This window comes from the organism of the source record quoted next, unplaced genomic scaffold (assembly GCF_019419815.1).
Source record: "Pyrus x bretschneideri cultivar Hongxiangsu unplaced genomic scaffold, Pyrus_bretschneideri_v1 Contig7, whole genome shotgun sequence".
NCBI lineage: Eukaryota > Viridiplantae > Streptophyta > Magnoliopsida > Rosales > Rosaceae > Pyrus > Pyrus x bretschneideri.
Window position 1 is genome coordinate 6,056,932 of NW_025999809.1, and position 22,779 is coordinate 6,079,710.

A 22,779-nucleotide genomic window follows, 5' to 3' on the forward strand; every position below is an offset into this window, starting at 1 on the left:
AAGTTTTCGACTATGTTGCGCAAGTTGAGAGTTCTTGACCTCCACTCTCCAACTTGAGGGGAAGTGTTAGACAAATAGGAAAATAGTTAGAATTAAATTATGATTGTGTTCCTAACTTGTAAGTAGAGTCATTGCTATGCAAGGAATATAATTGTATATATACTTATTCCCGTATCAATGAAATATACTTTGATCAGCCACATATTCTTTTTCTAGATAGCTCCTCTCTATAATTTGCGCATGAAATACGAGCGATAATTACAAGCGAGAAAGCAAGTCCAATGATATTCAAACGATTTCACCAGACAATCAAAAATTGCATGATCACAATGTCGATCCTAGATAGTACTTGAAGCAAAAAACATAATATAATTTTTCCAATTGAAACGACGTACACAGTTTATCCCCATTTATGAAAGTAAATAAAGTCATTCATTACCTGATCACATTCTTCGTTGCAGATCTATATCAAGCGGTTCAAGAACTGCAGGAGGGCGCATAGAAACAAGGGAGTGGAAGTTTACTTCTCGGATGCGACGGAGAGGGTGCGCAGGTTAATGATCGTGTGCCCCTCGCGGGCCATAGAAACAGCAACCGAACAGTAGCTTCAAAACCCTCTCACAGTAGGAAAGAGAAAGAGAAGGAGAGAAGAGAGAGGATTTCACTTCTGTGAACCAATAATATCAGAATTCGGTACGTAATTTATCGAATTCCATTTCTGTTTGATGTTTTGTGTTGGATTTTTGGGGATTTTCTGCTTAATTGAATTCGAATGCATGCTTAAATGCTGTTGCTAATTGAAATTATCAGAAAAAATTGCCTCAAATTTCACGTTTGCAATAGCATGGTGGAAGACGAAGGTGCAATTTTGCTCAACAGTTTGAAAGGAGCAACAGCGGCGATTCCAGAGGATATCGAGAGGGACATTTTATCAGGGGTATGTGGAATTGCTTGAATTCGTTGTTTTAATCTGGATTATATATTGCATTGCAAGTAGATGATCGAAATTTTCAAAATCGTGTTTTTTAAGCTCCGAAAAGATGGGGAGAGTGATGGAATAGTTAATTGGATGTTACGAGTTGAACTGCAGGTGCACAACAATGGCAATGGTAGTAATGTAAGTGAAGTTGGAGAGAGTAATGAGGAGGGGGAACGACTTGAGAAAGCGGAAGGTGTTTATCCATTGGTGGCCAGTGAGGTCAAATTGTATAACAAATTGAGGGCTGGTGAGTTTGAAATGGATGCTGTTGAGTCCACTGTTGAACCAGAACAAGCAGGGAGTGAAGATGGTGATCGTGATGGTGGTGATGGCGCAGAGCCGGGAAATAAAGAGGATAACCTCCAGCATGCCCTGGCTACTGACCGGCTAAGAAGTCTAAAGAAAACAAAGGTGCAACTTGAGAAGGAGCTTTCGGATTTAGGCAAGGGAAGACCATCCAAGGGTATTGTGCGCAGCAGAGTCTTATTAGATATTGTCAAGGACAAGCCTGCACCCAAGAGGAAGTTGAAACAAGTTCAGAAATCCGGAGAAAATCAAGAAAAAAGGATTAAAACGGTCTCATTTGATAGGATGACGACCTTGATGCCATGTTGGATGCAGCATCTGCAGGCTTTGTTGAAACAGTGAGTTGACACCCTTGGACTGAACATGGTTCTTTAATCTCTCACCTTGTTCTGCTTTGTAAATTTTGATGTGTAAGATGGATTAGCTAATAACAAGGATAACAAAGTTGATGCTTTTGATATGCCAGGAAAGGGATGAATTAGTTCGGAAAGGAATTTTGACTCCTTTCCATAAGCTAAAGGGCTTTGAGCGTAGCCTTCAAGAACAAGGGCCATCTCAGAGGCGTAGTGTTCTTGCAGAAGAAGGCAGGAGTGATGATTTTGTTTCAGCCAGTGTTGCTAGAGCAGTGCAGTCGCTTTCAGAGGCTGCTCAAGCTCGCCCAGCTACAGAGCTGCTTGATCCAGAAGCTCTACCAAATTTTGATCCACCCACTTATCCTTTTAGAGGCTAAGGAAACCGCTTAAAATTCCTCAATTCTTAGAAAATGGTACACAGAGGAATAAAAGTTCAGGAAAGAAAAGGAAGCGTCCTTTGCCTGACAAAAGATGGAGAAAGCGCATTTATTTTGAGGAAAATAATTTGCATGAAAGTGGTATGTTCAGTGTTGTCATTGCTTATGGTGGTGTTAGGCAGATGTATGGTACAGTTTAGTGTTTTGTAAAACAGAAGTTGTTTTAATAGTGTATATGTATTCTTTACAAGATATTATCAAGTATGTTGTTTAATATCTATTTTCCTTGCTTGACAATAGAAATCTGCAAAGTAATGAGACATGTTATTTTTCTTGCAGACGACACTCCCAGCTGTGAAGAAGAAAACCAAGATGATGATGATGATGAGTATCCACATGTTACCCTAGAAGGAGGGCTGAAAATTCCGTAGTACATTTTTGACCAACTCTTTGACTATCAGAAGGTAGGGGTCCAGTGGCTATGGGAGCTGCATTGCCAAAGAGCAGGCGGAATTATTGGAGATGAGATGGGTCTTGGTAAAACCATGCAAGTTCTGTCTTTCCTCGGTGCATTGCATTTCAGTCGAATGTATAAACTGAGCATTATTATCTGCCCAGTTACACTTTTGCGCCAATGGAAAAGGGAAGCTAAAAAATGGTACCCACGCTTTCATGTGGAGTTACTTCACAATCAGCTCGAGAGCCTGCTATTAAAAAAAAAAGGATCAAAGTCTGATGAAAGTGATTCTGATCGTGAAGGTTCATCAGACAGTGATTATGTGAGACCAGAATCGTCTAAAAGCACCAAAAATGGGATTCCTTGGTCAACCGTGTTTTGAGGTCAGAATCCGGGTTGCTATTACAACTTAAAGCAACTCCGTATTGTAGGGAAAAGTTTACTCAACGTTGATTCGGGTTATGCAGTTTTGGATGAAGGACACCGAATCAGGAACCCAAATGCAGAAATTACTCTAGTTTGTAAGCAGTTACAAACAGTACACCGTATTATAATGATGGGTCCACCAATTCAGAACAAGCTGACTGAACTGTGGTCCTAGTTTGATTTTGTTTTCCCTGGAAAGTTGGGGGTCTTGCCCATATTTGAGGCTGAGTTTGCAGTTCCCATATCTGTTGGTGGTTGTGCGAATGCTTCACCTTTACAAGTATCTACTGCATACAGGTTTGCATTGATATTTTCAAATATCCAAATGGCCCAACTCATATATATATATATATGTCAAGATTCATACAGAGTACTTATGTATTATTTTGTATAACTTTGAATGTGTAACTTCAAATTTTAGAAATTCCTTAACTATCTTATAGGTTCATCCTTAAGGAAAAAAAAATTATAAAATAGATTATTCCTGAAACTTCTCGTATTTTCAGTCTAAACTATTTTCATTGTGCAGGTGTGCTGTGGTTTTGCGAGACTTGATCATGCCGTATCTTCTTCTGCGCATGAAGGCTGATGTGAATGCCCAGCTTCCTAAGAAGATTGAACATGTCATCTTTTGCAGCCTCACTGATGAACAAAGATCTGCTTATAGAGCATTTCTTGCTAGTTCTGATGTAGAACATATTATGGATGGTAATAGGAATTCTCTTTATGGAATTGATGTCATGCATAAGATCTGCAACCACCCTGATCTGCTTGAGAGGGACATTGTGGCCAGAATCCAGATTATGGGAATCTTGAACGCAGTGGGAAATTAAAAGTTGTTTCACAAGTGCTTAAAGTTTGGAAGGATCAAGGGCATCGTGTTCTTCTTTTTTCACAAACTCAGCAAATGGTTGACATTATTGAAAGTTTTCTGGTTGCTGATGGTTATAGTTACCGGAGGATGGATGGTCTTACTCCCATCAAACAGAGGATGGCCTTAATAGATGAATTTAACAACTCAAGTGATGTGGTTGTTTTCCTTTTAACAACTAAGGTGGGTGGTTTAGGAACAGATCTGACAGGTGCAAATAGGGTGATCATCTTTGATCCCGACTGGAACCCTTCAACTGACATGCAGGTATATGATTTTGGACTTACTATTCTTCTAGTTTTCAGTTGGATGCAAATGTTTGAACTTGGAAACTTGTCTTCTCCTCTGTAAAATTTTATGATAGAATCATAGATATGTTCCCCTTGCAAAATTATGAACATTTTAGGAGGATGGATCCTTCTATTATATTTCTTATTGAAGTAATACCTACAGGATTTTCATTAAACCTTGTTTAGAATAGTTGATTTGTGCTTTGTTAAACCTTGTAATCTGGGTGTTTTTAACAGGCAAGGGAGTGTGCTTGGCGTATTGGTCAGAAGAGGGATGTAACTATATATAGATTGATCACCTGTGGAACCATAGAGGAGAAGGTATATTATAGACAAATTTACAAGCATTTCCTGACCAATAAGATATTGAAGAAAAGGTTCTTTAAAGCTAGAGACATGAAGGATCTTTTCACTCTGAGTGATGACAGAGAGAATGGGTCTACCGAAACAGCCTATCTGTTCGGTCAATTATCTGAAGATTCCAACGTCGTTGGTGCGCAGAATGATAAGCCGGATAAGCAGGAATCTCAGAGAGGTTCTGTACTGTCTACCAATGGTGCTGTGGCTGACAAGTCGAATAACTCAGAGGCTGGACCATCGAGGAGGAATGGGAAAGAAAAGGCTGACCAGAGTAACGGTGAAGTAGATGAATAGACAAATATTTTGAGGTGCCTTTTTGACGCCCAAGGGATACATGTAAGTTTCTTCACTTTGTTTACCGTATATACATTTTTTTTATAGTACTGTAACTGTGGGCATGTTAGGATTTATCTACAGCTGTGGAACTTAAATTGAAATAAACTTATTATTTTTGTCGGAAACAATCAAGAAATTGTTCGGTTTCTTCATGTTCCCTTTATTTATTATTTTACATGCTGTTCAAATTTTGACTTCAGAGTGCTACGAACCATGATGTAATCATGAATGCCCATTATGAAGAGAAGATGAAGCTTGATGAGCAAGCTTCCCGAGTTGCACAAAGAGCAGCGGAAGCGTTGCGCCAGTCACGGATGCTTCGAAGCCGTGACGGTGTGTCTGTCCCCACAAGGACTGGGAAATCAGGAATGGCAGGTGCACCATCAGCTTTCCGTGGGAAATTTGGGTCTGCTGTGAATTCCCAGTTGATCAAGAACACCAAACGGTCAGACGAAGGCCCCAGCAGCAGCACAAATGGCTTTGTGGCTGGGGCACCTGCTGGAAAGGCATATCTTCTGCTGAATTACTGGCAAAAATTCGAGGAAACCAAGAAGGAGCCGTGGAAGCCGGAATTGAGCATCAGTTTAACATAGCAAAATCCTTCGGTGTTGGAACTTCTAGGACGGCTCAGAACTTAGGCGGAGTGCAGCCTGAAGTAGTGATTCGTCAGATTTGTACGTTCATCCAACAAAGAGGCGGAAGTACCGATTCTTCAACCATTGTGCGGCATTTCAAGGACAGAATACCATCAAGGGATCTTCCCTTGTTTAAGAATCTTCTTAAGGATATAGCCAAACTGGAGAAAAACCAAAACGGAGCAGTTTGGGTTCTTAAGCCAGGGTTTGATCATCAGTAATCTCAACCGTCAGTTCATCGCTCGAAAGTGCTGATTAATTTCAACCTTTACCATTGTTAATATCTTTTATAGGATATATTTTATCTGTACAATAATTTGTAGAGTTCTGTTAATTTATTCGTTCCACCGAGCACAATGACATTCTAGAATTCATATAATCGACCCTACTTAGTGGGATAAGAGTTTTTTGTTGTTGTTGTTGATCATTTACTCGTTCCATTTAACAATGTTAGGTCAACTAGCCAAGTTTCGAGTTTGAATCTTCCTTCTGTAAATTGAAATAGTTTAGAGTGTAAATTGTAGCAATGGTCCCTCAACTTTAATCAAATTAGACAATGGTCTCTCAACTAAAAATCCATTATTATTAGTCTCTCAACTCATCAAAATGTGTAGCTATGATCCTTTTCGTCAACTTCGTTAGCATTTTGTTAAAATGAGTTATGTTGGAAGGACAATTGTTACAATTGAGATTCCTCAACTCATCAAAACGTGTAGCTATGATCTTTTTCGTCAACTTCGTCAGACATTTGTCAAAATGAGTTATGTTGGAAGGATCATTGCTACAATTGGGTTTAAATTGAGGAATCATTGCTAAAATTTGGTTATAGTTGAGAAACCATTTCTCTAGTTGAATTAAAGTTAAGGAACCAGTGGTAATAGATTTTTAGTTGAGAGATCATAACTACATGTTTTGATAAATAAAGGGACCAATGACAAATGATAATAGATTTTCAATTAAAGGACCACTACTCCAATTAAGTTAAAGTTAGAACACCGTTACTACAATTTACTCTAGTTTAGAATATTGCGCTGTGAAAAAGACTGTTCCCCCGAAAGAGCCATGGAAAAATTATGGACTTTTATTCTAGTAGTAACCTGCAAGGCACTCTTGAGATAATTATCCCTCAACTCTAGTGGAAAGGAGGCCACAACAAAAACCACTTGATACGGTAATGAAAAAGACAATTACTTTGAGTTTTGGCAAGATATGTTTCAAGTTTTCTACGAAAATGACAGGGGAGTGATTTTCACACGTCCGTTCTCTCTTTTGCGCTCATCCCCTTCGTTAATGGGCAGACGGCGCTGTTATTACAAAATTAATGAACCAAAAATGACCAACTAACTTATTTGAGTCGACCAGAGTGTCAAATTGCATAATACAAGTACTAACATCCATCCAGGAACAAACAACAGAGAAAATAGCAAATGAAAGAGATAAGGCACATTTCTCTATTATATAGAAGCAAAAACATGAAACTGTAAGTTGACAAAGAGCCGGCACAATGAACAAAAGAAGCTCGAAAATATATTGCGGGGAAACACACATATGGAAGTATTTGGTACCTCGTGCTTTCTTTCCTTTCTCACATATTCCTTCCTCTCACTCCTTTTTCCTCAAAAAAGGTAGAAAAAAAATCAAATGAAGACCTCGATGATAATTAACAGATGCTCACACAATCAGAAAGCCGCCCATCCAGCTGCACTTGTCTTTGTCGAGCCTGATCCGGTCGCGGGGGGAAGATTCCTCTGGAAATGAATCATAAGAAAATGCATCAGTAATCAGAATTATGGAAAAAGGGTTCTTCAAGAGGCAACGATAAGTAAAATGTCCATAGCACTGACAGAGTTTGCATCTTTTTCCTTTGTGGGAGAAGAAATGCATCGATCGACATAAAAACAAAGGACGCAGAAGAAAGCAGGTGAAACAAAAGGAAAAACAATACCAAATTTGCTAGAACTAAGCTTTCTGATTGCAATCACTTCCTACATGTTCAAACTTTGAACGCACATGACAATAAGGTATGGACATAAACTAATGTTGGCTAGCTACTCATTCTGAGCTTGCCGTTCTCAGAATGGGACTCAGAACCAACTTTTCAGGTCAATCAGGAATTGAAGGGCAGGTAAGGCCAGTATCAAATAAGTTAGGGACATTGATGACAAACATGCGCCATATATGGTCAGAAGCAGCAAGTCACTCAAGACATACTTCGACATTACCATTCAAACAACACGGATACAATCAAAATTCAATAATACGCACAGACAACAGAGATCAGTCTATCAACAAACAATTGATACTCAAGGTCTCCATAAAATCAACACAGATACGATCAAACAATTTGTGCCTTCCTATGCACTCAAGTTCCATAGTTTAGACTAGATTAGAGCATTAAACAAATCAAAACGCAAATGCTGAAGGTGGAATTCTAGCATTTTAGTCAGCTAAGTTCGATGACAAATGCTATAGCTAATATTTACTGAAACTCAAAGACACATTCCATTTGATTTTGAACTTCGAATTTCAAATTCAAGATGAAGAACAATTACAGCTGAACAAGAAATGTAGTGCCAAAACAACAATGACTAACATTTGCATACCTCAATCTGGGAAAGATCCGATAACGGGTCCGATCCACGTCTTGTGTTATCCGGCGACTTGACAACACCAGAGCTGATTCTAGCAGCAACAGGGTCATTGGGAGGTGGTGGCAGAGCCGACCTAACTTTCCCGGACCCAGGTGGCGGAGCCAACCCCAAACTAATAGGTTTTGCCTTCGTCGTCCCGGATAGCCCGGCGGCGGACAGCATCCCGGCCCCACTCGTCGGCTTTGGCTTCACATTTATCCTTATCGTTTCACCTTCCTTCAGATCCCCAAAACTGACATAAATAAACGAAATTGCTCACTAAAAATGTGAAATTAAAGTAAAAATTTTCATACTTTCAATCTATGATTGAGGGCGGGATGAATATCGATGTGGCCCTCGTCGCTGGTTTCGCCGCCGTTGCTCTCCTTCTCGTGCTCCCTCTTCACGTACTTCTCGTGGTCCGAAAGCGCCACGTTGAAATCGAACGCTTCGTTCCGCTCCGCGAACCCTAGCCCGATGAAGGCGTGCTTCCCGGTGCCGTCCTCGATCTTGAGTACGAAGTAGCGCGACGAGTCGAGGACGGTCTCGACGGAGGTCTCGCGCTGGCCCGGGTGGACAAAGCAGGCGGCAAAGAGCTCGCTGGAGTTCGGATCCTCCAGCCGGATCTCGCACCGGTCCTTGCACGACACGACCCGGAGCCGACCGGACCAGATCTTATCAGACTGGAGCCACTCGCCGCACTTGTATCCGCCGGAAGTGCTTCGCGGCGGGATTTTGAAGACTGCGACCTCCCGGACCACGAGCAGCGTGTGCTCGAACGCCTCCTCCTCCTCGTCGAACGACATCGTTTCGGGATCGAACTGGGGGCAGAAAGCTTCGAGCTTTTCCGGATTCTGATCGAGCAATGCGGCTGATAATTCGAGTAAATTACAAAAAATATTTTTTTTTTGGGGATCAAATTTTTGGTGAGGGAGTTGGTGATTTGGATTTGGGGAGAATTTGAGATGAATTTTGACGTGAACTCGAAGTAATGGGGAAATGGTGGGCGGCAGGTTTCAAATGAGAAGAGTTTGCAGCGAGTCGTGGGTTCGAAGGTGAATGACAGAGTTTGCTTGAATGGTCAACTGGATTTTATCTAAAGTAGATAATGTGATATTACCCTTTTACCCTTTTAGCTCAATCTCAATCGTGACGTAAATCAAACTCAAGACGTGCTGACCTTTAGCTGATCCACAAGGCCAACAAGTTATAAGAAATTATGAGACGCTCATCTACCTTGGTGTCAATCGAATCAAGTACCTGATGATTGTAACATAAAACTAACAAGTTACGAGAGATCTGATTACATTTCAGAGTATCAATAACAATTTCATAAAAATATGGTTCTAAATCTCTTACTTACTATTGAATTGGGCCTATTGGGCTTCAGATTTTAGGAAATTTAAGCAAAGTGGTCGAAGTTCGGGCTTTGTTATCTGGGCCAAGAGTTTGGGTTTCGTTTTGGCAATAAGCAACAGTAGAGGGGTAATTTCGGAAACTAATCCAGCCTATATCTCCGCGAGCCTTCACTGACCTTAAACCCTAGCGCGGACGCCAAGCACTTTCTCATCCGCCTACATTTTGGAGCGCTCAGGTACGAATTTAATATGTTTTTTCTGAACAATTTCTTATCTTTTCTCCTTAATAGTTCATAATTTTCATGTTTTAAAACCTCCAAGTTCAAGATTACTTAACCATTTTTTGATAAAATTCGAGATTTTTTAGCGCCAAAATAAATATCGAGAAATTTTCTAGGGATTTTACTAGTTGGAGTTAATGGGTTGATTTCAATCGGAAAATTTTCAGTGGGGTTTTTTTTTAATAAGGATTTCTGTGAGGGTTTCATGCAGAATTGCTTTAATTTTCAGCAGTTTGAAGAAAAAAGCAGGCAGCATGTATCTTCAGTACTACATAAACGAGAATGGCAACAAAGTGTACACCACCAAGGTATGTGATGATGATGAGTGTTTTGGGTTGTTAGAACACGTAGTAACTTGCCGGTTTTTAAGGTACTTATTGAGCTTTTCATTTGCTTTTGTGAATGCAGAGGGAATCACCACTTGGGCATGCTACGCAATCTGCCCATCCCGGTGAGATGTTTGTGTCTTTTTTCGAGCTTGCTATAAGCTTTTCTGCTTTGATAGTTGTCTGAATCGGTGATTGCATTGATTGTTATGTTGTGACTAGTGAGGGTATTGTACCCTGTTGTTGATATAGTATGGGATCTTCACTGTTTACTGCTAGCGCGATGGTAGGAGACGGATGAAATCAAAAGTAGTCCTAAGTTCCTGGCTGGTTGTTTACTACGAATCCTTTGGATATTTCTAGATGCTTGGGGTTGTAATCTTTCACGAGATTTTTCCGATCATTGCTATTGTAAATGCAAAAGTATAAGATAGATTGCTGTAACTTACGTCTTCTCTGTTGCCTGATTGTTTCTGAATTCTCGATGTTGTACTCTGAATGGTTGTGTTATGTGTGTACAAGTTGTGAGTTCTGTGATGATCTGTTGTCTGTTACTCTTCTTAATGTTCCGTGCGAAAAGCGTTCCAGTTCTTTTTTGTTACTAAACCGTTTCGTTCCCATGATTAACTGCAGCCCGCTTCTCCCCTGATGACAAATATTCAAGGCAAAGGTATCTTCTGAAGAAGCGCTTTGGATTGTTGCCAACCCAGCAGTCACCTCTAAAGTACTGACTACTTCACATGTTTCAGCTGCTTTCATGTCGTCGTTTGAAGTGTCTCGGAGCTTGAAGTTTTAATAGGTGTGTTATCTAGTTGAACCTTTTCGGGACTGTAACTGAATGTCTACCACCGGTATGTAGCGGCACCACAAATGATTGTGGACTGATTATCTGTTAAGGTTTTGTCTACCGAAGTTAAGGTACATATACAACCATGGATTTGAATCGCACCTTAATCCAATTTCGGAGTTCATTTTAACCAATCTAAAGTGCGGGGAGGGGCATTCGAACTCGGGTGCCGAGGGTTCGTCTGTACTAGCCAATGTTTGACAACCTCGTTTAACACCAAAGTTATACAAAAGATTGCTTAAAAAAATATTGTGGCTTTTTCCGCAACACAAGGGTGCCGCAGAAAGCCAGGTGCTAAAGGTAAGATCATCTTCAACCGAAAGGTTCAGAGGGTTAGAGGGTCGAAAATGGTTTGAAAACCGTCTCCAATTAAGGATTAGGCCAAAGAGCTCATGGATTTCATGGGATATAAAAAGACCAAAAAACCAACCGGCTAGCCATCTTTAGCTAGCTAGCCTACTTTTTTTTTTTTTTTTTTTTAATTTCTAATTTTGTTTCTACATCATTTCTCATATATTTTTCACCATTCCATATTATCTTATCTCATTTTATTTCAATTCTTCACATTCCATACTATAGCCCTTTGGCCTTCGATTGGAGATGGTTTTTTGGTATAGGGTTATGTTTGGCTTATGGCCCTTTGGCCTCTTGGTTGGAGATGGTAAGAAGTATGACTCTGCACTGTTCATTAAAATATTAATTTCTTGGAGGGCCAGAGGGCTAAAATGAGTTATCTAGCTCTTCTTCGATTAGAGATGGTCTAAAGCTCTTTCGGCCAGAGCATTGATTCCACATAACGAATACAACTCCAGTTCTTCAGCAGCACCTCGAGGTGCATTTAGTTATTTGACGTGAGACTCGGAATGTTCCGCACTACATGGTACCTTTTGCGCATCAATTCCGTCTAGACACGATGCCCTTCATCATTATCATCTACAGGCCTTTTTTTTCCTTATGGCTATTCTGGTTAAGTTACACAATAAATTTACTATCAAATTTGCTATTTATTTGTGTCAAATTTTAGTTCTCACATTTGTAAATATATATGAACACGACCCACGTGACCCGTTTGTAATATTAGTGACACAAACTACATTGTCTTAGACCATCTCCAACCGAAGGGTCTAGAGGGCCGAAAATAGCTCAAAAACTGTTTCCAACCGAGAGTTAGGCCAAAGGGCTCATGAGTCCTACGGGACAAAAAAGGGCCAAAGGGCCAATCGGGTGGCCATGTTCAACCAGTCCGCTGGCTAGCCCATTATTATTATTATTTTATTTTATTTCTTTCCATTTGCCCAACCCATTTTAGAGTTTAGGGCTCAGGTTTTTTTTTTGTCACATCCCACTTTTTGTTTTTTTTTATTCCCATCCCATTTTTTTTTCCCCTAATTTTTTTCCTACACTATTTCTCACATATTTTTCACCATTTCATATTATCTTACCTCATTTTATTTCAATTCTTCACATTCCATACTATAGCCCTTTGGCATTCAATTGGATGCGGTTTTTTGTGATAGGACTAAAACGAGCCATATGGCCCTCTTGGCCCTCGGTTAGAGATGGTAAGAAATATAACCCTGCACTATTTATTAAAATATTAATTTCTTAGAGGATCCCTCTGGCCCTCATTCGGTTGGAGATGGTCTTAGGTCATCGTTAATCGAAGGCTGGCGAGAGGGCTCGTTTTAGCCCTCTGGCCCTCCAAGAAATTAATATTTTAATGAACAGTACATGGTCATATTTGTTTCCATCTCCAATCGAGAGTCAAAGGGCCATAAGGCTCGTTTTAGCCCTGTCACAAAAAACCATCTCCAATCAAAGGCCAAAGGGCCCTAGGGCCAAACATAATTTATTATTTAAATTTAAAAACGACAAATTAAATTTAAAAACAACATTAACTTAAATTTAAAAATTACAACAACTTAAATTTAGTATCCATAATTAACATCATCTTCATCATCCGCCATTGTAGGAGTATAGTTAGAGGCAAACAGTTGTCGTCGGGTCATAATTTCTTTTCTTTTTTTTTCCTATCAAAATAGGCCTTACTCATTGGAGTGTAATTCGAAGCGTTCCTTTCCATATTCTTATCATCCATCTCTTCTTGTATTTGTTTGACCCATTCTTCATGCCTACGGTTCCTTTCTTCCGCCTCAAGGGCAGTTTGCTCCGCCATTAATTGCAATGAGGCTGCCACTTCCTATTGAGCGGCGTAATCATCATTTGCCTTACCTTTTTCCTTCAACATTTGTGCCTTGTTTCGTCCCATAACCCTAGGTATAGAACCTTCACCTAAAGACAGATTTTCTACCCTTGTTTGTTGAATGGTAGGACATCCATCTTCATCCATATTTGCAGATAAGGATGTAGTTCCAAACACCGGCGTAGGACCTACTCTATGTTGAGGTGGATCCTCAAATAACACCCACCCTTTACAAATTTCCTAACAACTATGAAACTAAAAGGGTTTTGAGCTACCCTCCATATACAATTCTTCCGCTCGGCGTACGTAGAAAATATAATTACAAAAATTAAAGGAAATTAATTTATGAAATTAAATGTAAGATAATTAAGGGTAAATTACACTTTACCACCTCAGATTTGGGGTTGATTTCAATTCCTTACAACATCTTTAAAACATTTCACTTTCATACCTCAAGTACTATTTTATTTCAATATAATACATCCGTTACATTTTCCATCCATTGATCCATTAAGAGTTAATGTGGCTGCCACATTTATGTCACGTGGTTGCCAAATGTGTGCCACATGGCAATTTTTTTTTTAATTTTTATTTTAAATCAAAATAAATAAATAAAATTAAAACCCCTCCCCGCAAACAAACTCAAAAACCTTATCCCCCCAGACCCAAGCGAGAAGAGAGAAGAGAAGCGAGGAGAGGGAGAAAGAGAGGAAGTTGTTTGTGAGGAAAAACACAGCCCAGATACAAACCCTAAATTGAAGTAATTTTTGAAAAATCAAGTAAGTCAAAGACTTAAATGAGAAGCTGGACTTGGGGACTTGAGGGTTTTTGGTGTGAAGGCATTTAAATCCTGTTGGTGGATCAGAATCTCACTCTCGCAGGCCATCCGTAGAGACTCCATCTTCATCCGCACGAACTCATCTGGTCAACCGCCAGCGGAGTACTCGTACCCGAACTACCTTCATTAATCCGTTGATTTCACCGCCACCAATTGGGTCTCTCTTGTTTCTGATTCCCCACGGCTTTGCTATGTTGAACCATGATTTGCAATGATCTCGATTTAATCGTTGACGTCGACAGTGATGAACTTGGTCCCAAGATTCGCAAGTGGAAGACAACTAGGTAGCCATGGATTCGTGGAGCTTGCCTGTGCATGGGTCAGGGGGATAACATTTTTGGGTGAGGTGGGTCGTGTGGGGGGAGGGGGGAATAAGGTTTCTGGGTTTGTTTTGCGGGGGTAGGGGTTCCAGGGAGGTGGGTTTCAATTTCAATTTCAGTTTTTTTTTTTTGAGAAGATTCAAGTTTTAAAAAAAATTAAAAAATTATTTTTTTACCACATGGCACAAATGTAGCAACCACATCAGCTCTTAACAGATCAATGGATGAAAAATGTAATGGATGTATTATATTGAAATAAAATAGTACTTGAGGTATGAAAATGAAATGTTTTAAAGATGTTGTAAGGAATTGAAATCGACCCCAAACCTAAGGTGGTAAAGTGTAATTTTCCCTATAATTAAATGTATTTACAAACATTAAAGGAAAGTAATTCATGAAATTAAATGTAATATAATTAAATATTTAAAATAAATTGTGAAAACACTTACTTCATCTTAGTAGTTAGCGCTGCTTTCATGTCTATTTGCGGCTGCTAACAGTGCTTGATGTCATTTGTTCAAATTTGGGTGAAGATGTTTCTTCCATCCTGAAGAACAACTCTCGTGATTTCGAACATTCAATGGAGTAGTGCCTTCGTAGAACTCTAAGTATTTTTTGGACACACGAGTCCAAACACCTTCACTTGTTTGATAATTTCTCCTCACACTATCTTTCGACACCCATCTATGAGCCCTGCAAAGGGCTTCATCTTCTTTTCGGGTCAAAGCCCTACCTTTTGTTGCAAATGAGGCCATTTGAAAATTATTGAAATAATTGAAGGAAATATTTTTGAAAGAGGTAAGAAAATATGAGAATTGAAATGGTGTAGGAATAGTGAAAAAATTGTGAGGAATGGTGAATGAATGGTTTAAGTATTTATAAGAAAAAAAAATAGAATTTTTAAGAAATTTTTTTTTTTAAAAAAAGGCCCAAAAAACCAAAAAAAGAAAAAGAAAAAAGAATACAACGGTAACTGGCTTTAGCTAGCAACGGCTAGTTGATGTCAGCTAGCCGTTAGATTCAAATATTTTTTTAAAAATTCCTGTCGGATATAACTGACAAGATTAATAACAATGATGTAGGTTATATCCGACATCAATTCTTAAATTCCTGGCCTAGCCCAGGGCTGGCTGGCTGACTCTTTTGGCCCCGCTGGTTGGCCTTTTAGCCCTTTCAGAACCATCTGACCTAGCCTTCGGTTGAAGATAATTTTCAGACTATTTTCAATCCTCTGATCCTGTGGATACTTCGGTTGGAAATGGCATTAGTGTCCATCATAATGTGGCACGTAAAGGCAAATTGATTTTTACATATTTACTCGAAATACAGGGACAGCAGAGACAGGCCTCGATCAATCAGAAGACCGGATTGTTAATTTATAGGCAACAAAGTACAGAAAAAGAAAGAAAAAAAGAAGTAAAAATAAGATAATTACACGCGCGGGCCGCGATCAATCAGAAGGCCTCGTTCGTAGCTGCCCCAGAGTCTTCACTCTCTCTCCTCAGTACTCACTCGCCCGGTAGTCGTCGCGCCCTGGAACTTCACCCCCGCTGACCATCTCTCCCTCTCTCTCTCTCCAACGCTCTCAGTACGTTCCTCCTCTCGATCTGAAACCCTAGCGTCTTCCGAATCGCATTCGTACACAAATGCGCGAGTGAATTTACGTATCTGAAGCTGTTGGTTTCGTTACTGTTGCAGGAATGGCTTCCGGAAGCCTCGGCGGATTTCTGGTGCTGGTTTTGGCGGTTTCGATCTGCCATGCTGCTGCTTCTGTCTTCCACCCGATTTCCGACTCTCACCGGTCCGCGGCTGCGGAGCTATTTGCGCCCGTCGATGGATCGTTCGGGAGGTAATTCAAACCTCGAAATGATTAGTCTTTTTGTTTAATTTTGTATTTTCCGTTTGGTTTCTGAGAAAATGAAATGCTTTGGATGATCCGATTGATCAATTAAAAAGGTATTTATTTCACTTTTATATGACGTCACCGCTGAGAATTCTGCGATTTGAGGTTAAAGTTTCGATTTTTTCCCTGCATTTTACTATAATGCGCCGTTAGCGTTTAATTCTGGTGGAATTTGTTTTCATTTGCGTGATTAGAGTAGTTTATTTTGGATATTGCTTTCAAATTTGATTTTAATTATTCGATTTCGATAAATTGTTGACAGTTTAGAAGAGGCATATGAAGCCTTAAGATCGTTCGAGGTTCTTGGGATTAATAAGAAGTCCGATATACGGACCACTACTTGTCAGTCTGTTGTTGAAAAACTCAGGTCATCGTCGTCTGCCCCAAAGTATTTGTTCTATGCCTTAAAGGTTAACGGCATTTTGGAATGCACGGTTATTAATGAAGTATTTGAGGTACTGTTAAGTCTTTAGCACCCTTTTCTTTGTTCTCGACATGAAAGTAATTATTTATGAGTTATGCGGAAGAATAATGAAGTTGGTGACTAATTCTTAATTCCTTGTCTAGGGCATTGCTTCAGAACTTAAAACTAATGTCAATGGTGCAAGTTCATTGCTCGAGTTCTACTACTCAATTGGAAGCTTGGTACTTATTAAGGTAAATTGTTGATCTACCTTTTGGCAGCACTTTCCAACTCAGGTTTACATCTTCTTTTTGGTTTGAGGTCTTAGTTTGGCTGCAGATTCAAAATGTAGGAATGGTGATTTATGAAAATAAGATCAACTCTATGCAGGGAAAAAGCAAATATTTTGAATAATGTTACTATTTTAATTGTTTGAACTATTGTGCAAGGGCCTCTTTTCTGTGTTTCTTTGAGACCGTACGTATTGGTTTGGTACTAAGGTGCTTTTATAAAAAGTGGGTATAAAAAAAAGCTAAGCTCAAAAAGGTGTTTGGTAAACACTTAAAAACAGCTTATTTTCACAGTTTTGGGTGAAAAAAAGCTGAAAACGTGAAGCAACAATAATGAGCTTATTCTCACAGCACAGCAGAAGTGGTTTTTTTTCAAAGCACAGCAATACCAAACCAGCCACGTCTTTAGATTATGAATTCTTTTCCTAATTCTTGTCTTTTGTCTTTCTTGCTGCAGGATCAAAGTCCTGAAGTCGATGTACTTCTTGCTGATGCTGGTGGAGTTTTCCATTCTATCAAGGTAGTTCCCACAACAACTAGTGGTATTTCTTGGATGAAATATTTTCAGTTTTTTGCTATCTCCAGGTCCTGACAGAACTTGCTATGTCAGATAATTCTTAGCATCTGGTCACAACTTTATTTTCCTTGTAATGCGAATGGGTTGTTTGGATTCTGAACTCTCAATCATTTTCCCTCTTTTGCATTCACTTTTTTTGAAGTCTCGCATAAGAATATATTTCTGTTTTGAATTTATGAATGATAGTGAAATATTGTTGCAGTCTCTCAGCCAGAGTGATGGAAGGTGGCGCTTCAGTTCGGATAATCCTGAGGCTAGTACCTATGCTGCTGGTAATGACTTTGTTATGCTGCATATTTTTTCATGGAGAACTTTTTCTGATCAATTGGTGATGTAAAGTGTTAACTTTTGCTCTAGACACCTAAATTCCTTTGCTCCCCTTAGATCTTTATTCAAATAGAGGGGATTTAGCAGCTCTTTGTTATGGTGACCAATATTTATTTTACTATTTATTTTATATCTTTGCGGAACATGGTATAGATATTTAGTAACTGTAAGTGGCTTATACTCACTATTTGAGCTTGCTACCCCTCTTGCAGGATTAGCTCTTGAAGCACTTTCTGGAGTTATCGCATTAGCATCTTCAGAAGTTGATCAGTCTAAGGCAGTATACATTCTTTCTCTTGCTTATACAGGCACCAATCAAACATATTCTTGTTATGTTTAACTAAAGTGAACTGATGCTAAGAACTCATTTTCTCTAGAAGAGTTGTGTACTATATTCATTGGAAAGCTTAAGGTGCACATGTGGCCTCTGGCCACATTATGTTTAACTGTGCATGCAAGTGTGGTTTATACGATCAGCATAGAAACATGTCTCATATATTGCATGTCATTAATTTAATAGTATATTGGATGTTTAAACAGACGAAGTGTAAATTAATACAATATCTCAGAATTGTTATATCTTTACACACTGACCAAATAATTACCAATATCAGTGGACTTATTTGTCAGTGCCATTTAGTCTTTTTTTATATAGATGTGTAATCAGTTGTATAAATCTTATTTGTATAATGTGCTTCTACTCTGTTATTGTAAATTTTTTGTCCTTTTTATTATATATTTCATTTTTATTAATACTCGATGATGTTGTCTCTGGGCAGATTGGTACATTGAAAAGTGATATTTTGAAGCTTTTTGACAGTATTGAGAAATATGGTATGTGTATCTATGTATCATTTTCCAACAGATGTCTCCTTATAAGGGTGTTTGTTTTATTTTCATGAATTATTCAATCCTGCTTTCAGTTTGGTTTTGTCATTTAATTATCTGGTATATTTGTTATTCATGTGAAATAATATAACTATGTTTTCTAGATGATGGGACCATTTACTTTGATGAAAAAGTTGTTGATCTGCGTGAGCATCAGAGTCCTCTTTCAAGTACTGCATCAGTTATTCGAGGATTAACAGCATTTGCAACTGTGACATCTGGAAACATAAAGGTGATACTCAGTGCCACTTTCTTTCCTGCTCTTCCGTGCAATGCAGTTTCTTTTTGGGGAATGATGGGGTTGGTATTGTATGCATACTAATGCTTTGGCTTAGAGTTTGCAGATTCCAGGGGACAAGATATTGGGTCTAGCAAAATTTTTCCTTGGAATTGGCATTCCTGGCAATTCTAAAGACTTTTTCAACCAAATAGATTCATTAGCGTCTTTGGAAAGCAATAAGCAAGTGCTAAACCCTTTTCTTTTATTGAATAGCATCTCCAATTATTTTGCATTTCTAACCGTGCAGTGCAACATTAAAGTTGAATTTTCTTTTTTGTGCCCTAATTTGTGTGTTTTTTTTCTCTCTTTTCTGGTGCAGGGTCTCTATTCCTTTGGTATTATCACTTCCAGCTACAGTGCTTTCATTGACCAAGAAAGACCAGCTCCAGGTTTGTCAATTTATCAACACAGCATTTCTTCTTTGAAACTGATTGTTGTGAGGTATTACCGTATTTTATATATATATATATATATATGTACACAGTTACACACACACGCACACACACACACACACACACACACACACACATATATATATATCTCCTAGGTTACAATAGAAGGATATGCCTTTTCTTTGATATATATCTATACATATATAGTATGTATTGTTTTTTGAAATCTGCACTGTTTACCTTTTTCCTCAATCTGACATTTTTGTTTTTTTTGTTTTTGTTCTCTTTTTCAAAAGTCAAACTCCTGTACTAAGTTATGCTCATATTATTTTCTAAAGTGTACTGCTTTTAATTGACCTGCACAGAATCAATGTTATATCACCCGGCTGTGGATTAATTTTTTTGCTGAGGAAAAGATATAGTTACAAATTAATGTTGCTTATGCCTAATAACATACTCTGGTTAATTCGAGTGTGTTATTTGTACTGGAAATTTGAATCAGGTGAAAGTGAATACCGTGCTTGGTTCAAGTGCACCACCTCTGACAGTGAAGTTGGTGAAAGCATTCAGTCCTGGTTCAAAAGCTGCGTCTAAAATTGCAAGCCAGGTGGGTAATGACTTTTTTTCCCTTGTTTTCTTCCTATCACAAAATTAGTTTTGGATATCCCTTTTGTACAAGATTATTGCATGAATGGCGTTTGGTTCACTGCTTTATCATGTGTGTGATGTAGGAACTCAAGTTTGACAAAGAAAGTGGGTCCCATTTCTTGGATGTTTTGCCAGAAAGTATCGATGTTGGAAGTTACACATTTGTCTTTGAGGTACCCTTCTCTTTCATTTGGTGAATTCTTTTGGACTAACTTCCATGTGGCCTCAATTTGTACTGAGTTTACCAAATTTTTGTAGGTGGTTCTGCATGATTCTGAAGAAGAAAATGTTTATGCAACTGGAGGGTCTACTCAAGTACAGATATTTATCACTGGAGTTATCAAAATTGAAAATGCAGAGATTGCAGTACTAGATAGTGACATTGGGAGCATAGAAACCCAGAAAAAGTACGTACTCAAAGTTTATTTGGTTTATATTTCCTGCTCTATCATTTCTTCTTCTGAATTTTTGTCTGCAAGTTGATGCTTGTAATCACATGGTGAACGTGGATTTTTTTTTTTTATAATTGTTATATGACAAAGGCCGTGCTTATTCACTTCTGAAATATATAAACTTTTTGTTACTTATATGTCGTCGATTTACCAGACTAGATTTAGCCAGAGGAAGTACTGTGTCGCTATCAGCTAACCACCTCCAAAAGCTGCGTCTATCCTTTCAATTGACCACTCCTTCTGGGCATGCTTTTAAGCCTCATCAGGTTTGTATTCTGTGTCTATTTGTATTCTTAAGTAAATGCTCTCCGTTCAGTTCTCTTAGGCGTTTGTTGGGCCACAGGTATTTCTTAAGTTAACACATGAGACCAAGGTTGAACATATCTTTGTGGTGGGAATCTCTGGCCAAAAGTTTGCGAAAATACTGGTAAAGTTTCTTTGATTTCATCCCCTAACTTTTGGCTTTTTTTTTTTTTTTTTTTTTTTTTCAAGAATGTCAGTTGAAAGCGTACTTCACAACTCACATGTGATTTTTTTTTTCCCTGCATAGATGCACTATGCATGAATGTGCAGTCAAATGGGCCTGATTTTTGCGAACACTATGTGGAGCCATGCAGCGCTCTTTTAGAAATGTAGATCTTTAGATTTTTCTTTTTTTAATTTATCTATTAGGTGATACTGTGATAAATAAACCCATGATTAATGTCTGGATACCTGAATAATATAAAAGTGCAGTTTTCACCATCTTAGGTCATGGATATACCCCCAAGGAGAGCTCTTTAATTTCTTTGTTTTGATTGGTTTTGGTATCTTCTTACAGGATTTTCTCGGATTAGTTGAGAAGTTTTACTATCTGTCTGGTAGTTATGATATTCAACTAACTGTTGGCGATGCTGTAATGGTAAGCGTGAGCTTTCCTCAAGTTTTTAAAATTGTTTTTAGTTTTTAGGAGCTGTTGTCTAAGCGAACTTCTTTCCTTTACAGGAAAACTCTTTCTTACGGGCTATTGGCCAGATTGATTTGGATCTACCAGAAGCACCTGAGAAGGCCTCCCGCCCTCCTTCTCCAGCTGTTGATCCTTACTCAAAGTACGGGCCCAAAGCTGAGATAACCCATATCTTTAGGGTTCCAGAAAAGCGTCCTTCTCAGGAGCTCTCTCTCGTTTTCTTGGGCCTCGTGCTTTTGCCAATGATTGGATTTTTTATTGGAGTGAGTCTTTCTTAAGTGAATCCTTGATCTGTTGTCATTTGGCTCTGAAATTTATTAACAGTTCATGCTCGAATACCCTTGGAAAGTCCAAGTTGGTTTGAGGTGACCTGTTTATAAACTGACATTCTCTAGAGTACGAAGGGGCCGAAAGAGATTTGGTGGCTGTCAACATTCTGAAGTTTTTACCCATTTTGTATTCTAATTAACTGTATTTTATGTATTAAACAGCTATTACGCTTGGGGGTGAATCTGAAGAATTTCCCCACTTCAGCAGTACCCGCTACCTTCGGTATACTATTCCATGTTGGCATCGCTGCAGTTCTTTTGCTCTATGTGCTCTTCTGGTTGAAGGTATGCCATTAATTCTGTTTACTTGCACTTTAAGTCAGGAAGGTTCCCATCTGCTTCATATCCCCAATGATCTGGACGATCCCATTTTAATATTTATAGGGTAACCTGTTCTAGAACCCAAAAAATAACACTAATATATATGAGTATTCACGGTTTGGTTTCAAAGTAAGATTCCATATTTTGTTCGCAACACAGGGCACGCTTATTGAAGATGATTTTGGCTTTTGAATGCAGTTTCTGAGGCAACCATACAAAGATGTTGTTTAAGATTAGGCATACTAGTAAACGTCATTTTAGTTTCCCTGCACATGGATTAAGCTTTGTCTACTTGTTTGTTCCATGTACAGTTGGATCTATTTACGACTCTCAAAACGCTTGGATTGTTGGGAGCCTTCTTGCTGTTTGTCGGACACCGGATTCTTTCCCACCTGGCCTCTACGTCTTCCAAGTTGAAATCTGCTTGAAATGGCAATCAAGCAATCTCCCATTTAGAGAGGTTAAAAGAATTTTCGGCCTTGAAAGAGATATCGAAAGGGTGAGGAAACTTTCGTTTAGAGACGAACAGAGCGTGGGAGTCTATAGAACAAATTTTGTAGGGCTCTTTGTTATGTTATACATGTACCTCTTTAACTTCAGAATTTTATTTACCCATAAATCATATTTATCGAAAAAGAAAGTTGTACCCACGGGACGGGTTTCATCTCTTCACATCATTAGTGTAACTTCGACATATCAAAAGTACATAACTTTGCAAGGAACTGCGTCGATTACATCATTATTCTCATCAGTTTTTCCTTTCCCGACTCTTTCGTGACTTGGTAGTCGAAAACTTTGACATGTTAAAGACTCGTAGTCGAATTCAAGGG

At 38.8% G+C, this 22,779-nt stretch overlaps 3 protein-coding genes and 1 pseudogene across 7 annotated transcripts; 3 read left to right on the forward strand and 1 right to left on the reverse strand.

The window, feature by feature from the left end:
- The first annotated feature begins 178 nt into the window (after positions 1-178).
- Positions 179-5,769, forward strand: LOC103958914 (annotated as a pseudogene).
- Positions 5,770-6,818: 1,049 nt separating this feature from the next.
- On the reverse strand, positions 6,819-9,094 carry LOC103958866 (uncharacterized protein At1g03900). Of its 2 annotated transcripts, XR_007254351.1 has the most exons (4): positions 8,335-9,094; positions 7,994-8,257; positions 7,336-7,522; positions 6,819-7,138 (listed from the first exon to the last, which is right to left on the reverse strand). XR_007254351.1 is itself a non-coding variant. In XM_009371183.3 (3 exons), the coding sequence occupies exons 1-3, from the start codon at positions 8,824-8,826 to the stop codon at positions 7,070-7,072; spliced, it is 825 nt and encodes a 274-aa protein (XP_009369458.2). In that variant the 5' UTR covers positions 8,827-9,092; the 3' UTR covers positions 6,819-7,069. The 2 variants fall into 2 exon arrangements, 1 of the variants encoding a protein (XP_009369458.2); XM_009371183.3 differs by lacking the exon at positions 7,336-7,522 and having other exon boundaries at positions 8,335-9,092.
- A 367-nt stretch (positions 9,095-9,461) lies between these two features.
- Positions 9,462-10,888, forward strand: LOC103958867 (H/ACA ribonucleoprotein complex subunit 3-like protein). 3 transcript variants are annotated; one of them, XM_009371184.2, is made up of 4 exons: positions 9,462-9,614; positions 9,889-9,967; positions 10,068-10,110; positions 10,619-10,888. In XM_009371184.2, exons 2-4 carry the CDS (start codon positions 9,914-9,916, stop codon positions 10,714-10,716), a joined length of 195 nt encoding a protein of 64 aa, XP_009369459.1. In that variant the 5' UTR covers positions 9,462-9,614; positions 9,889-9,913; the 3' UTR covers positions 10,717-10,888. The 3 variants fall into 3 exon arrangements, with proteins under 3 accessions (XP_009369459.1, XP_009369460.1, XP_048429970.1); XM_009371185.3 differs by having other exon boundaries at positions 9,466-9,614; positions 9,892-9,967; XM_048574013.1 differs by having other exon boundaries at positions 9,597-9,614; positions 9,871-9,967.
- A 4,730-nt stretch (positions 10,889-15,618) lies between these two features.
- Positions 15,619-22,667, forward strand: LOC103958868 (dolichyl-diphosphooligosaccharide--protein glycosyltransferase subunit 2). Of its 2 annotated transcripts, none has more exons than XM_009371186.3 (20): positions 15,619-15,781; positions 15,892-16,042; positions 16,359-16,551; positions 16,664-16,753; positions 17,247-17,309; positions 17,569-17,638; positions 17,906-17,970; positions 18,473-18,527; positions 18,686-18,813; positions 18,917-19,041; positions 19,181-19,250; positions 19,756-19,860; positions 19,985-20,074; positions 20,160-20,308; positions 20,508-20,619; positions 20,697-20,780; positions 21,174-21,254; positions 21,338-21,562; positions 21,791-21,913; positions 22,261-22,667. In XM_009371186.3, exons 2-20 carry the CDS (start codon positions 15,894-15,896, stop codon positions 22,375-22,377), a joined length of 2,094 nt encoding a protein of 697 aa, XP_009369461.2. In that variant the 5' UTR covers positions 15,619-15,781; positions 15,892-15,893; the 3' UTR covers positions 22,378-22,667. The 2 variants fall into 2 exon arrangements, with proteins under 2 accessions (XP_009369461.2, XP_009369463.2); XM_009371188.3 differs by having other exon boundaries at positions 18,926-19,041.
- Positions 22,668-22,779: the final 112 nt, after the last annotated feature.